Genomic DNA, 17,492 nt, shown 5'->3' on the forward strand with positions numbered 1-17,492 from the left:
TGAGGATAAGCGGCAAAGAAACTGGATGGACGGATAAACACATGCGGCACTGCTGGAAATGCTACCATAAAGTGCCAGTGAGCAACGTGTGGTTTAACTTTTGTTCTCTCTCCAAAACACTCTTGTGAAACCTTTCCACACATACATCGCCTGTCCCTCTGTTTCTTTCTTTCATCGTTGCCTTCAAGAAATATGAATGGAGCTCACAACCTTATAAATTTATTCTGCGACATTCGTGGAAATATTAATGAATTAATTGATATTATCAAGTATCTACGGCAAAGATGAAAGAAAACATCATGGTACCCCCCCACAGATTTTTTAAATTATACTAAAATGAAGCACTGATATGGGAAGAAACCAAGATTTTTTTTCACTATAAGTTGCAGTTTGTTTTTCAGAACCAAAATCCTCCAGTCTTTTGATTCATTTTTTATGGATTTATTGATTTGGAGTGACACTCGCGGTTTGGTCAGCTTGTTAGTGTCACGTCCCATCGGAATGAGAGGTAGGACCCAAATGCAGGAACTCGGAAGACGCAAGGTAGTTCAAGAAGAGACACGTTTATTGTATGCAGAGTTCGGGGATCGAGCAGGCAGTCCGGTGCACGGGGAAACAACGCAGGGAGAAGTGTCAAGGAGTCAGGCTTACAAGGTTGGTCAGAGAATGGACGGAGGTCGGTACACACAGGTTCAGTCAGGAGTACGAGAGTGCTGGAACGGGACATAAAGCTCAACAAACTGGCGGCGGACCAGTCGTCACCGGGTCCTATATATACGGGGGATGATCAGGCCGCATGAGGCACAGGTGTGTGCCTCGCAATCAGCGCAGCCGCACAGCTTGTGCTGAAGCGGCAGGATCATGACAGTTAGCATGTTCTTTACACTGTAGTTATCTGAATAATTGTTATGTTACATTACCATACCGGCCACGTTCTTGCTTCATTGTTCATGCGTCATGCAATGTTCGCAATACCGTACACCTATTCAGCCTGTTCTCTATACTATTTTTATTTTTTGAATTGCATTTCAAGATGAAATGTCTGTTCTTAGTTTTGGGTTTTATGAAATGAATTTCCCCTCAAGAATGCGACTTACACTCCTGTGGGACTTCAAGTCCATAAAATACAATACTGTCATAATCTAATTATCTGTGCAAGATTGACTACAAAGTAGTAGATATGGATAGATGCATGCAACAAGAAGTTAAACCACCATTTGTTTTTGCTGTGCTACTCATGTTTTGAGCTTGAAGTTCGTTCATGTGCATGAGGATAAGAAACAAGTTGATGTTCCACAAGAGCGGCCCATTGCATTATTTGGAGTAAGCCCTTTTAACATCTACAGACTGAAGGCTGCTCCATAAAACGGGGATTAAGAAAGACAGACTGAAGTGGGTGTGTCAGGAAGACAAAACTGCAAGAAGGCTTTTCCTCATTCATTCAGCACTTGTGGACCAAAGGGTCTTTGTAATCAAATTTCGCAGGGCATCATACAGTAGCACATGGCCCTCCCACAAGAAAATCTGGAACAGACAACATTAGCCAATCTCAAGGTTTATTTGGGTGCAAAGAGGACTGGCATCACCATTGGAAGTTTCCATTAACCATTTCCCACTCAAAATTCCAGAGTACTACCAATGCTGTTTCACTTTCATTTAAGACTATGTTACGTTTCAGCTTTTGCTCATTAGTACGAAGTTCCGGATTAGTTTGTTTCGGATTTCCCCGCGATAGCGCAACATCTGAAGTTCATCACATATTGTTTTTAGTGAGCTGTATTTTTCTGAAGAGCTGTAGGTGTTCTGCTCAAGTTTCATATGCTCAGTGTTTAGTGAACATTAAATTACAGGAGGTATATTGAGCATATTCCATGTGCTTGACTCTAGAAAGTATAGTGTGGGAGGGTCCTTTCATCTTAAAGAATGGATGAACACATTTTCCAGCCCTGAAAAAAAAAACTCCACTGGCTCCCCGTCTAATATTGCATTCAATAAAAAAAAAAAAATACAGATCTGCACCTTTAAGGCCATTAATAACCTTGCCCTGCAATATCTTGTTGACCTTCTGCATATTGCCATCCCCTCCCAACCTCTCATATCTTCGTGTTCCATCCACCTCACCACTCTTTCTGCCCATATGTCCAACATGGCGTACAGAGCCTTCAGCCACTCTGCCCCACCATCTTTGGAATTCAATACCACGTGGCCTCCAAAACCATTAGCCTCATTAAACGTCTTAAAATCCAAATTCATTGAAATTCCAGACTGCCTCCTCATTTCATATTTCAGTGTTTGCGATTTCAATTGTTTTAAAGTCCGTTACTTTTATTGTATTACTTTAATTCACGTGTCAAACTAAAGGCCGAGGGGCCAGATCTGGCTCACCGCATGATTTTAAGAGGCCCGCGAAGGCAAATCATGTGAATCAACTTTCATGATTTTTGTTCAAATCTGTATCAAAATTTTAAATCTTGAGACATTGCAAGCATTTTTGTGTTACCAAACAAGAATAGTTGAAAAATTCATTACACTTGATTTCCGATTCCAAAACTATTTCATAAATTTCATGTGTAAATATGAGGAGGCGGGTAAAGATTTTTATGGTTTCACATTCATAACGGCCCTCTGAGGGAAACTGTAGCTAAAATTGTGACAAAATGAGTTTGACACCCCTGCTTTATTTAATTCAACTTTGTTTGTACAGTGACCTTGAGTCGTTTGAATGTAACCTATTCATAAAATAAATTAGCATTGTTATTTTCACAGACCCTGTCTTATATTCATGGATTTTTCCCAGTTTTGGGAATGTAAGCCCCAAGAGGAATTACTTTATTTTAGGCAACGACAGCACGTTACCAACGATTCTAAACCATAACATATAGAAAACTGTGAACAAATAATTAAAAAATCCTCAGTCGCGATTATCTAAAACCCTGAACTCTTATTATTTCCCCATTTATATTATTATTTATATCATTTGCCTATTTCCTGTAAGAGTGAAAGTAACACTTTTTACATCAGGGTATGAAGTGAAATTCCAAGAGCCTGGGTTTACAGAATGTTTAAAACATACTGTAGTATGTTGGGTTTAAGTGGGCAAGGACTTGTGATTTTCAGTTGGGGACCAAAGTTCCTGGGACTCTGATAGTTGATTGATTTGGCACAGTACAGAGGAAAACTGATACTCCACTACTACAAATTCAATAATTGGAGAATGAAAGTCTCACAACACGGTCCAAACAAGAGATTATTTCCCTCAATTTATTCTAATAAACAACATGCAGCCTGCTATATCTGAAAAGGGGTGTCAAAAATACAACCTGCGGGTCAAAACCAACCCGCCAGATGAATTTGAAAGTGAAAAAATACTAGTCATTGTGGTTGTAATGTTTTGTGCATGTACCTTTTGTCTTTGCATAACTACTTCCAATTGTGCACTTTCTTGATGCCTATTTGTTGTATCTGTACAAGTGGGTTGAGTCCTGGGAGCTGAATTGATTGGAACGGGAAATTGATGGTAACGGGAAACAAATTGGGAAATTTTGTCAGCATTGATGTGTAAAACCATGTTTGTGCCATTGTCATGGTGGTGCAGCAGTAACAGTGGTTTTGATTTTTTACGCCGGATGCCTTTCCTAATGCAACCCTTCTGCATTTATTCGGAGAGAGAGCTGGAGCCTATCCCAGCTAACTTCGGGCAGAGGCAGACTACAACCCGGGCTGGACCGCAGCCAGTCGAGGTGGAGATGTCGACACTATCACTGAGTGGGAGTTGATCCCACGCTGCCTGCACTCAAAACGGCCCTCTGAGGGAAACCCAAACAACAATGTGGCCCGCAAGAGAAATTAGTTTGACACCCTTGCACTACACCATCAGATTGGGAAAAAAAAAGATTTTTAACAAGTTACTATGCTTTAATAACTTTACTATTGCCATTTGTCTATTCAACCTATGTGTGTTTATGAATTAACATCTACTGTACATGCAGTTTTACCCGAACACTGGCATAGACTGAGCAAGAGCTGAATGACGTGGACAAAATAGCAGAAAGAAACACGTGGATACACTTTACACAATGTAAAAGATCATCTCAGCTGAGTCACCCAAAGGGAAAGGTGACCAGAGTCCAGCATACGGTGGGTGGAGATTTATAGTATCTGAAAATACCTGATGGCTGGTGAAGATTTAAAAGACACCTGACTCATTTACCACACACAAGACAAAGAGGCACAACCTCATTTCAAATAACAATGATGGACAACTATGCGGCAGTCACTGAGGCATGAAGGGAGGACTCAATGTGTGCCTCCCAGTGAATCAGTTAAGCACTTTTTCAATTCCTTGGCAGAGTCTAATTGCTGGGGATTCCATCTATGGACTTATGCTAAAGGAAACCCCCATTTTCTTCTCACCATTTGGCAATTTAATGCTACCTTAAACCCGAATGACATACAGAAGAGTATGTATAATATGGAGCGAGTATTTTAACAGAAAAAGCCTGAGGAACATTTTATTATTATTATTATTTTTACAAATGGGAAAAAATGGTTGTTATTCATGTAGAATGCAGCTAACAAGGTAAATGCATAAGAAATTAAAAAGTCCATGATGGCTGTCAAAAATTACACATTTTACTTTAGATAGAATGCAAATGCATTTGTTTTGTCTTAGGGCAGACAATTTACACCAGAGCCAAATATAAAATGAATGATTAGTGTGAAAAAGACACAAAGGAGGCAGCACAGTGGCGCAGCTGTAAAGCGTTGGCCTCACAGTTCTGAGGACAAGAGTTCAATCCCGGCCCACCTGTGTGGAGTTTGCATGTTCTCCCCGTGCTGGCGTGGGTTTTCTCTTGGCACTCCGGTTTCCTCCCATATCCCAAAAACATGCAACATTAATTGGACACGCTAAATTGCCCCTAGGTGTTATTGTGAGTGTGACTGTTGTTTGTCTCTGTGTGCCCTGTGATTAGATGGCAACCAGTTCAGGGTGTACCCTGCCTCCTGCCCGATAACAGCTAGGATGGGCTCCAGCACTGAGGATAAGCAGGTAAGAAAATGGAAGGATGGCTGGAAGACAAGAAGGAGTCATGGACTGTAAAGGAGCAGATGTGTGTATCCAGTATGTGCGTATAATAGCACGAGTGACTGATTACCATATAGATATGAGCACTGAAGTCAGTGCAATAAATGAATTGCTGAAGGATGCCACGAGTGCGACAATTTACTTGAATATTAATAGGAAGGAGACAGACAATAGAGCATGAGAAAGGTCATGGGCATAAAACAATGTCACAACTGAATCAAATCATGTTCGCCTTTAGTCATTTCAAGAATACTGTATCTGGAATAATTCAAATTCAATCAATTAAAATGATTGTGATGTGTGTCATCTTTGTCCAACAGAGGAAAGCACTCCATGTGATATCAATACAACCATCGTTTCTTTTCCTGTTCAACGATGTCGTGTAGTTTTCAACAGGATTAGAAAAGACTAACAAATACTTTAATTTCAAATAGTACATGGTGAGTTGAAAAGAATGCCTATTTTTACAATGAACAAAAGTCTGGTATGGTAAACAATGATCAAATTGAAAGTTGCAATAGATGCCTTCAACATCAGCTCACTTGTTCCTTAGTCAATTTCCACCACCCTCTTCATTGTAGGGTCCCTGTCACTACGTAGCATTAGCCAGCTGAGCTCGATGCGGCTATGGTTGAACCCCGTGAGAATTTCATTCCATGTAGATGCATGTGTAATTCATCAGATCACATGTAACATGAATTGTTGTAATTGACGAGCCTGAATACACACAAAAACTAAGGAGGCTTTGAAGAGTAACACCACCTCAAGACCTGGACAGCTGGACTCACGGAGCACAATAGCGCGACATATTTGGCTCGCCTATGTCCCTGACAACATGTTGGTGTAATACAGTAATATCCATCCATCCATCCATCCATCCATCCATCCATCCATCCATCCATCCATCCATCCATCCATCCATCCATCCATCCATCCATCCATCCATCCATCCATCCATCCATCCATCCATCCATCCATCCATCCATCCATCCATCCATCCATCCATTTTATATACTGGTTATCCTGTTCAGGGTTACAAGAAGCAGGAGCCTGCTAGCCGTAGGGACCCCGAATCAAGTTACCAACCATCTGAAAAATGTGGAAAAAAACAAAACAAAACAAACTAAAAAAAAAAAAAATTGTATGAACAAAATTAGAAGCATTGAATCATTTCCACAAAATATCTTGGCAAACTGTCATAAGATTCAAAGTCTAGCTCAACATCTGATTGATGAATCAATCAATGAATACGGGCACGTCTCACACTGTCGTTTGCAATGTGGGGCAAGATCACAATTAGAATTATGCCACATACCATAACCTCTGAAATGATTTATTCGTGTTGACAGAACTGAATTCTCTCCACATCTAATTTCTTCACATTGTGTAATCTTCACCACACGCACGTGTGCGCACCCACACATACAGATACACTTATTTGAATAAGCCATTATCCAGTTTCATATTTTGCCTCCATATTATAACTGTGCATCCATTTAGATGTACCCCGTCAGGAGGAAGGAGAAAGGTTCATGAAGTTGCAATGCTGCTGGGGAATAATTTGATTCTGTACTGTACACCACATGAAATGAGCTACATCAAATTGTGAACCTTTTTAATTACATATACAGTGAAGAAAATAAGTATTTGAACACTGTTATATTTAAAGTTCTCGCACTTAGAAATCATGAAGGGGTCTGAAAATTGCATCGTAGGTGTATTTCCTCTGTGAGAGAGATAATCTAAAAAGAAAAATCCAGAAATCACAAAGTAAGATTTGCAGAAGTATTTGAACACCTGAGAAAACCAACGTTAATATTTGGTACAATAGCTTTGTTTGCAATTACAGAGGTCAAACATTTCCTGTAGTTGTTACCAGGTTTGTACACACTGCAGGAGGGATTTTGGCCCACTCCTTCACACAGATCTTCTCTAGATCAGACAGATCTCTGGGTTGTCGCTGAGAAACACAGTTTTCGGTCCCTCCAAAGATTTTCGATTGGGTTTAGGTCTGGAGACTGGCTCGGCCCTGCCAAAACCTTGATATGCTTCTTACGGAACCACTTCTTGGATTTCCTGGCTTTGTGTTTCGGGTCATTGTCATGTTGGAAGACCCAGCCACGACCCACCTTCAATGCTCTGACTGAGGGAAAGAAGTTGTTCCCCAAAATCTCACAATACATGGCCGCGGTCATCCTCTGCTTAATACAGTGCACCCCCAAAGCATGATGCTACCACACCGATGCGTCACAGTAAGGGATGGTGTTCTTGGGATGGAACTCATCATTCGTCTTCCTCCAAACACAGTTAATGGAATATGACCAAAAAGTTTCATTTTGGTCACATCTGACCACAAAACTTTCTCCTATGACTCCTCTGTATCAAATGGTCATTGACAAACTTAGGACCGGCCTTAACATCTGCTGGTTTAAGCAGGGGAACCTTCCGTCCCATGCATGATTTCAAACAATGTCGTCTTAGTGTATTCCCAACAGTCACCTTGGAAACGGTGGTTCCAACTCTTTCAGGTCAATGACCAAGTCCTGTCGTGTCGTCCTAGGCTGATTCCTCACCTTTCTAAGGATCATTGAGACCAAACGAGGTGATATCATGCATGGGGTTCAACTCCGATTGAGATTCACCGTCATGTTTAGCTTCTTCCGTTTTCCAATGATTGCTCCAAAAGTGGACCTTTTTTCACCAAGCTGCTTGGCAATTTCTCTCGAGGTGCACTTTTAAAGGCGGACTAACAGGCCTTTGAGGGTCAGAATTCTAGCTGATGGACAGGTGTTCAAATACTCATTTCCAGCAGTATCACACATATAAATGTCATGATCCTGCCGCTCCAGCCCGGGATGTGGGGGTGCCCGCGCGCTCGCGCTAATTGGGAGGTACACACCTGCGCCTCATGCGGGCTGATTATCCCCTGTATATATAGGACCCCGATGACGACTGGTCCTCCGCCAGATTGTTGATTCCCATGCCTCGTTCCCGCAATCCTGTATACCTGACCTACCGTGTACCGACCCTTGCCTGTTCCCTGACCATCCTTGTAAGCCTGCCTCTTCTGATACAGCTGCTTTTCCTGACTGACTCACTGATCATTGACCACGGACCGAATAAAGGCTTTCTGTACACTACCTGCTTGCTTCTGGAGTCGTGCATTTGAGTCCGCCCTCGAGCCTCGTTCGTGACAGAACGATCTGGCCACAACATGGACCCAGCCGACTCCGAAGTCATCCGCCGATCGTTACAGTTCCAGAGCAGACGCCTGGCTGAGCAGGAGGCTGATCTCCAGGTAACAAATCAACGTCTCCATGAGATCTGTGCTCGGCTGTAGCCGTGGCTAGCATCCCAAGCTAGCGTGGCTGCTACGCCGACGATGGTCACTCTGCCTGTCGCTCCGAGTCCACCCGTTCCGCCGGAAACCCCCATGCCAGCATAACTCCGCTCTCCTGACCGGGACGTTTCTCAGGCAACTTAGGCGACGTCAAGCCCTTCCTTGCGCAGTGCGACCTCCATTAAACTTTCCCCACGGACCGCTCCCGGATCGCCTTCGTCATTTCCCACATGACAGGGAGGGCGTGGGCCACTGCAGAGTGGAGTCGCGACTCGGAGATTTGCCGTTCATGGACGACGTTTGTCTGCGCGCTCAGCCAAGTATTCCAGTCCACAGCTCCGGAACGCAAGGCGGCGGTCTCACTCAAGACAATTCGCCAAGGCCGTCGCCGCGTGTCAGACTATGCTATCGAATTCCGGATCCGGGCCGCCGAGAGCCGCTGGAACGGGGAGGCTCTCCATGATGCCTTCTACCAGGGACTTTCCCCACGGATCCATGGCCACCTCATTGCCGTGGATCTTCCGCCTTCGCTGGACGCTCTCATCGCACTTACTACGTCGGAACCCATGCAAGTGGAAGGGCTCGGCAGCTCAGCGGAGGAGCGCTTACACCAACCCATTTGTAGTAACCTGCTTGGCCATCTACCCGGGACCTCCGCGTGGCGGCCAGAGGAGATGCCCCGGCCGGGCGCTCCCTTGTGCCTCCCTCTGCGCGGCAACCAAGACACCGTCCTCCCACTCCTCGCCGGCAATGGTGAAACCGGCAGACCCGCAGCTGGTGGCGAAGCTTCCAGCCCAGAGGGAGGAGGAGCCGCCAAATCACGAGGTGTTCTGCCGCGAAATGCGGGCGGAGATAGAGCGACAGAGCGCCGAATTGGCGTCTGGGATCCGTGCCTTAGAGGGGGAGTACTGTCATGATCCTGCCGCTCCAACCCGGGCTGTGTGGGTGCCCGCGCGCTCGCGCTAATTGGGAGGTACACACCTGCGCCTCATGCGGGCTGATTATCCCCTGTATATATAGGACCCCGAGGACTATCTATCTATCTATCTATCTATCTATCTATCTATCTATCTATCTATCTATCTATCTATCTATCTATCTATCTATCTATCTATCTATCTATCTATCTATCTATCTATCTATCTATCTATCTATCTATCTATCTATCTATCTATCTATCTATCTATCTATTTTCTACACCCCTTATCCTCCCTCGGGTCAAAGGTATGCTGGAGCCTATCCCAGCCCACTGCGGCAGGAGGTGGGGTAGACCCTGAATTGGTTGCCACCCAACCGCAGGGCACATATAAACAAACAACCATTTGCAGTCGCATTCATACCTAAGGGCAATATACAGTCTTCAATTAACCTAACACGCATTAATTTGGGATGATGTGGGAGAAAACCGGAGTACCTGCAGAAAACCCACACAGGCATAAGGAGAACTTACAAATTTCACACAGGTGAAAAACTCTGATTCATGCCTAATTCTGTGTTTCTCCACAGCGTCAACAAAAAATTCTACAATAGTTTCAAATTGCTGAAATGTTATTGCTGATATGACTTTTTATTTATACATGTTCTGTTCTAAAGTTGACTGCACATCACACACATCACATCTTCATCCCGAGGCGACACTGTTCCTATGATACTCATCCTCTTCTTCAGTGAATCAGATTGTTTATTCATAAAAACATGTTTTTTTCATCTTTTACATGAGTACTCGGTACTTTTCCCAACAAAGATTATTTCCTGCTTCTGTAGCCAAAGCACCAGTATGAAGAGAATAACTTTCCCAGTAATGTATTCCATGTCTCTAATTTTCATTCTGATTATTGAAATCATGGAACTGTTCACATCATCCCCTGTGTTGATGCAGAATGAAGACAATAAATGGGAGTGAATAAATAAATGGTATAAATGGTAAATGGGATCCAAGCTACAAGCAACATCATGTTTGAGTTACAGAAAGACAGCTCATTTTTTTCTGCTCCAGCAATCGACGGCTTTCCTGATCTCTCACTTCTTTTCGTACTCATCCTTTGTCGTCCATTCTTTTTCCCTTTCTACTGAAAGAAGCACTTGATTTATATCTTCATTTTGGTACAATGCCACTAAAGAATGTGTTCTCTCCAATGACATGATGTAATTATAGTCTCAATTGAGCAAACGTGCCAATCTTTGAAAAGAATCACATTCTTTCTTTTTTTAAATACCAAGATGAACATTGTGTGTATGTGGTTGGAAACTGATTCAATGTGTATCACTCGTTATTGGGCTTGCAACATGAGTGCTTTGTCAAATTAAGTCATGACTAATGGAAAATTTTAATGCTTTCTCAACATAAAATATTACATTTCCAAATTAAATTAGGCAAAGTAAAGAAAAAAAAACCTTACCAGTTCGAGAGTTGATGGCGAAGAAATTTTGAGGGTTCCCGCTGATGATGCGGTAGTTGAGCCTGTCACTTAATGTGTGTGGTGTAGCATCAGGATCCTGAGCTTGGATCTGGACCACAGAAATGTCCCGAGGAGAATTCTCTGGTATTGATGGTCGGTACAGTGGCTCAGATGTCAGTGGGGCATTGTCATTTACATCCTCCACTTGGATAAATACTTCAATTATGGCAAACTGGGGGACCACACCATGGTCACTGGCATACACTGTGAGCCAATATGAATCCTTGGTCTCACGATCTAGCATGTCTGTAGTATAGATCACCCCTGTTGGATGGAAGAAATAAACACAAATGTCAAACACAAAATTCCATGATCAAGCAGGGTTGCAATATTTTTTTATCTCAGTGTTATATTCTTGCTTTTCTTCCTAATCTTGCAGTATGCAGTGCACAGCTTTCAGTGGAGAAAATAAAAGTTAAAAGTTCCCCCGAGATAGTCGTTATCAATATAAACATCTGTATGCCAGTTGTGATGCAATTCCCACTGTTTGCAGGAAGGTTCTATTTTCATTCATGTGCTCTTGTTGTATTTGCACGAGACTGTTCTTATGAGATACGTTTTTTCTTTCCCTTCTGTCTTTTGTGTATATTAAAGCACAGTTTGAATGCAGTTATACCACATGAAGAACGGCATTTTGTGTTGCGCATACAGAAATCTTCTGTGACAGCAAACGGGGCAAACAAACTGCTATTAATCAAATATATGGGTAGTATTCATAAATTTTCACCAATTGGTAAAGACACGTGCAAAACAAAAAGATTTTTACCCCCTTGGACTTTTAGTGTACTGTAGAGGTAAATGTCTCATACTGAGACAGGCACAGTTAAAGTCCTATTTTCAAAAAGATATTAGTTAAAAATTTTAGGCATTCATAGAAACAGCAATCCTTATGGATAGAGCAAAAGAGCGCATTGGCATACACCTCTTAAATACAGTAATAGTAAAGACAAAAGTGCATAGCAGTAAAGAGAAACAGCTTCATAAAAATCTTTTGAGTTGCAGAATTGCCATGTTGCCCAAGTACATAAATGATCCTAACTCATATTAAACCCATTACACTGTGGTCTTTGTACATCATTGTAATAATGATAAAGACCTACAATAGTTCCAACATTGACAAATTCATATCTCAGAAATAACACCATTTATTTTGTTCTCTGCTGAATGTTATGAATATAAAATGGCTGCTTCATCCTGACAATTCACCTCACAGATCAACATAATGAGGGCTCTCAGGTTCCATTAATGGCAAAGTGCAAGAGTCAGAAATATTGACTGTTTGTGAAAAAAAGAAGAGACTAACATGCTTTTGTTAGTTAGTTTTCACAGAAAAAGCATACTGAGGAATGGGGGAAAATTATACTGTATCTGCCCAAAAATGGAATTAGCATCTTTAGAAATCATGCTGCAAATCATCAAACTTCATTTTGGACATTTAACAGTTAAGACATTTTAGCATTAAATGTTTGAAATATTATTTTACAATATACTTTTTTACAAGAAACAATTTTCTCCATATGACTCATTCAGTTTTGATGGATTACATCTGCCAATAATTCAAATACTCATCTGAGTAATATTGATTGATTTTTAAAAGGAAATTTAGTGGTCTTTCTTAACCGCTATAGATGAAATTATACAAAAAAATACCCATATCACTGTGAGTAATTAACTAAAATTCCATTGTTTGATGTATTTTGTCCAATATTATCAACCCAGAAAATCACAATCATTGCAGCCCATTCAAGATATACCATACTAACTCTCACACCTTTTAAACATAATAGTTATACATGAATAATGAATGTACAACACTTTACTTTTAAAGCTGCTAAACTCAAAGCAACTATAGCATGAGACCAACGTCTCACTGTGAATTCTGGCAATTTTTGTCAAGTTGACTTCAGTCTGTCAGAGTCACTCATCTTCAAGACACTTTATGATGGAGGCCCTGGAGAATGTGCATCCATCCTTATAGTTTATTCATTTGTCACCCATAACTGGTTTTCCAGAAGCAAGTCAGGAACGTTCTCCTAAGTCATCCTTTAGTTATGCTTCCACAGTCCTAAACTGCCAGTTCTTACCATGATGCATTGTGCTCCATCTCAAACTGTTGACATCCATGAAACTTGATTATTTTTTAATCAACTCAAAAAATTCTTGAACATTAATGGACTTTTGGACAAATCTCAGGTTTCCAAACTCATCACAGTAGAGAATCTGCTTTAATCAAAGTGCCAAATGATTTTAGGTTGAATACTGACTTGGGAAATGTGTCAATTCTGGTCTTATTGGATGTGAGTGTGACTTCTAATATCATATTTTATACTTTGATATCTATAGATATATATATATAGAATATACTGTTGAACAGGTTAGAAATATATGTAGGACTAAATGGAACGGTCCTTAAATGTTTTAGGACCTTCAAAAGTCACATCAAATCAATTACTAAAACTGCCTTTTACCTGAAGTACATATCTAGAGTGAAGGCTTGCACATGTCAAGCAGACCAGGAAAAGCTCATTCATGCTTTTATCTGAAGTAGACTTGAGTATTGTAATGCTCTTCTGACTGGTCTCCCCCAAAAGAGCATTAAATAGGTGCATCGCATTCAGAATGTTGCAGCTTGGGTTATGACCAGAACAAAACGGTCAGAGCATATACAGTGAAGAAAATAAGTATTTGAACACCCTGCTATGTTGCAAGTTCTTCCACTTAGAAATCATGGAGGGGTTAGAAATTTTCATCGCAGGTGCATGTCCATGTGAGAGTAATAAGAAAAATCCAGAAATCACAACGTATGATTTTTTTAATGATTTATTTGTGTGATACAGCTGCAAATAAGTATTTGAACACCAGTCTATCAGCTAGAATTCTGACCCTCAAAGACCTGTAAGTGTGCCTTTAAAAGTTCACCTCCACACCATGTCTTATCCTGAATCAGATACATCTGTGTGAGGTCGTTAGCTGCATAAAGACATCTGTCCACCCCATGCAATCAGTAAGACTCAAGCTTGTAACATGGCCAAGACCAAAGAGATGTCCAAAGACACCAGAGACATAATTGAACATTTCCACACCAAAGGGCTACGGAGAAATTGCCAAGCAGCTTGGTGAAAAAAGGTCCACTGTTGGAGCAATCATTGGAAAATGGAAGAAGTTAAATAATGACAGTCAATCTCAATCGGAGTGGAGCCCCAAGCAAGATATCACCTCGTGGAGTCTCAGTGACACTTAAAAAGGTGAGGAATCAGCTCAGGACTACACGACAGGACTTGGTCAATGACCTGAAAAGAACCAACAACACCATCCCTACTGTGAAGCATGGGGGTGGTTGCATCATTGTTTGGGGGTGTTTTTCTGCACATGGGACAGGACGACTGCACTGTATGAATAAGATGATGGCCGCGGTCAGGTCTTGTGACATTTTGGGGAAAAACATCTTTCCTTCAGTCAGAGGATTGAAGATAGGTTGTGGCTGGGTCTTTCAACATGACAATGACCCGAAGCACACAGCCGGGAAAACCAAGGAGTGGCTCTGTAAGAAGCATATCAAGGTTCTGGCGTCGCCTAGCCAGTCTCCAGACCTAAACCCAATAGAAAATCTTTGGGGGGAGCTGAAACTCCATGTTTCTCAGCGACAGCCCACAAACCTGTCTGATCTATACAAGGTCGGTGTGGAGGAGTGGGCCAAAGTCCCTCTTGCAGTGTGTGCAAACCTGATGAACAACTACAGGAAACGTATGACCTCTGTAATTGCAAACAAAGGCTCCTGTACCAGATATTAACATTGGCTTTCTCAGGTGTTCAAATATTTATTTGCAGCTGTTTCACACAAAAAAATTGTTAAAAAAAATCATACATTGTGATTTCTGGATTTTTATTTTTAGATTATCTCTCTCACAGCGGACATGCACCTACAATGAAAATTTCAGACCCCTCTGTGATTTCTAAGTGGGAGAACTTGCAATATAGCAGGGTGTTTAAATACTTATTTTCTTCACTGTAACTCCAATTCTAAAGTCCTTACACTGACTTCCAGTCAGTCTTAGAATACATTTTTAAGTTTTGCTACTGGTCCACAAATCACTAAATGGTTTAGGTCCTGAATACATGAAAGAAATGTTAATGGGAAACAAAGTAGGGCTCTGAGATCAACTGACTCCGGTCTAGTAATGGAGTCCAAAGTAAATATGGTGGAGCAGCATTTAGCTATTATGCTGCAAAAAAATTGAATAATTTGCCAACAGAGGTGACGTCAGCCCTAAGTGTGAGTGTTTTCAAATCCAGATTAAAAACGTTTCTTTTTTCTCATGTGTTTTTCACTGATATTTCTTGCACCAAAAGCTGTTTTCAATTATACTTTTTCAAATGTTTATATTTATGTATTTGAATGGTTTTAATCATGTAAAGTGCATCTAGTTACCTTGTGTATGAAATGCGCTATCCAAATAAATTTACTCTACATTGCTATCTGGAGGAAAGGAATTATTTTGTACCCAATGGAAGTGTTCAATGTCACTGATTGGCAATGACCTATGGGGTCCCCCAAGGGTCAATTTTTGGACCCCTCCTGTTCGGGCTGTATATCCGACCCTTGCATCTTCAGTGCTTTACGTTTGACTATCATAGCCACACAGATGACACACAGTTATATCTCGCAGTCTCCAGAAAATTACTGTTCAGTTAAGGTGTCGTGTCACTGTTTAAAACAGATAACTCAATGGGACAAAATTTTCTTCAACTAAACCAGTGGTTTCCAAGTTTGTTTTGGAGCATTCTCCTTTTTAGATGAAATTATTTTCAGCAACCCTTCCCCAACACATTTTTTCTCTAAATACACAAAGGCTTAACTTGCTCAAATCAATAATCACAGTAGTGGTCTCTTTTACAGTTGAAAAAAATCACACTGACAAGTTTATCAAGCCACACCAAGGATAAACAAAAATCAGAATATTTTTTTCTCCAAATTTCTAATGTCTTGAATTCTTGCAGCTAGTCCAGAGGTTGGCGTGGGCCTGTGTGCTCAGTAGTAAAATTAGCTCCATCTGCTGAGTCATAATGAAAAGTGTTCATGGTAACCCCCCACCCTCCTTGCTTGCTTGGATTGCTGTTATAAATATTTCGAGTCACTCTTTAAAAAAACAAAGACCAAGTCCAAAACCTTGGTGTACAGATAGATCGATTGATAGAATTGAAACTTCAACTGGTAACCTAGATAAATACACATACACTGTTACGTCCTATATCAGTTTCTGTGAAAAGGTGAATCCCAACAAAGTCATCTTGCATGTTCAATAACAAGGCACGGTTCACTACCACACCAAAGCAACTTTGCAAGGGTCAACGGGATGCCTGTCGAAGTAGGGATAGGGTATGTATAATGCATCATTAATGCATAATGTATATATGTACATACATGTATATTTACTGTAAAATTCCACTAGAAATCAGCTGACTAAAAAAAATTAACATTGCAAATAGAAATTATTCAGTAAAGCTAGAAAAACAGGTGACCACTAACAGATCTAAATCAGGCAGTCAATCAGATAGCTAATCAATTACAAGCGACCATTCCAAGCAGAGAACAATAAACGACTAGCTGAGAATCACCAACCACCATCACACCTCTGACTCCCCCTCCTGCGTTGACCATCCACTATCTTCCAACAACAAAAGATCAACAACGCCCCAGACCTGGTTTCCCCATCCTGCCTCAAAATATGCATGGACGAGCTCATTCCAGTCTTCATACAGATCTTCAAAAGTTCTCTAGAACTGTGGGAGGTAGTATCCTGTTCCAAATGTTCCATGATCATCCCAGTACTGCAATATCGAGTCTGAATGACTACAGACCTGTCGCCCTGACATCTAAAGTCAGGAAGTCATTTGAACGCCTCATGCTGAATAATGTCAAGAGTGCCCCAGGTCCCCTGCTAGACCCAATGCAGTTTGCCTACCGAACAAACAGGTCTTTGGATGACTGTCACAAGCAAGCGGCAAAACAGATGACGTAGTCAACATAGGACAGCACTTCATCCTAGAACATCTCGACAGTGCGGGAAGATATGGAAGGATCCTGTTCATGGACTTCAATTCTGCATTCAAAACCATCATCCACAAATTCCTCTCTTCCAAGCTTCCGTCATGGTCCTGCCGTTCCAGCCCTGGTTGGGCGTGTCCCAGCTGACCGACGATAATTAGGAGGTGCACACCTGCGCCTCATCTCCGCTGATTAACCCTGGTACTTATAGGACCCAAAGGACGACTGGTCTTCGCCAGATCGTCGCCGCGCATGCCTCGTTCCCGCACTTCCAAAGTCCTGACTCCACCCTCCCATGTACCAACCAACGCCTGTCTCACGATCTACCCTGTAAGCCTGTCACTACTGATCCTGCTGCTTGTGTGGACTGGCTCCCCGGTTACCGACTATGGAAGAAATAAAGACTTTCTCCTTACTGCTTGCCTGTCACCCAAGTCGTGCATTTGGGACCGCCCTCAAGTTTCGTTCGTGACAGCTTCTCCAGCTTACTTTCTTGCTCACTGTATGCTGTTTTAACTGTACTTTTTATTTTTCGCTTTTTAAAAAATATTTATGTGCTTT

At 41.6% G+C, this 17,492-nt stretch overlaps 1 protein-coding gene across 5 annotated transcripts in view; it reads right to left on the bottom strand.

The window, feature by feature from the left end:
* Nucleotides 1-17,492, bottom strand: part of fat3a (FAT atypical cadherin 3a) — a 171,979-nt gene that overhangs the window by 90,292 nt on the left and 64,195 nt on the right. For 4 of the 5 annotated variants that reach the window (XR_009796083.1, XM_061827451.1, XM_061827449.1 and 1 more), the window contains exon 3: nt 10,826-11,149. Coding sequence is in view for 4 of the 5 variants with exons in the window: in XM_061827451.1 (XP_061683435.1) it covers nt 10,826-11,149 (324 nt within the window). In the remaining variant the exon portion in view is untranslated. Of the gene's footprint in view, nt 1-10,429; nt 10,493-10,825; nt 11,150-17,492 lie in introns of those variants that run through there. The other variant, XM_061827452.1, reaches the window with a different exon arrangement.

The sequence above is a fragment of the Syngnathoides biaculeatus genome, chromosome 8 (genome assembly GCF_019802595.1).
Source record: "Syngnathoides biaculeatus isolate LvHL_M chromosome 8, ASM1980259v1, whole genome shotgun sequence".
Classification (NCBI taxonomy): Eukaryota; Metazoa; Chordata; class Actinopteri; order Syngnathiformes; family Syngnathidae; genus Syngnathoides; species Syngnathoides biaculeatus.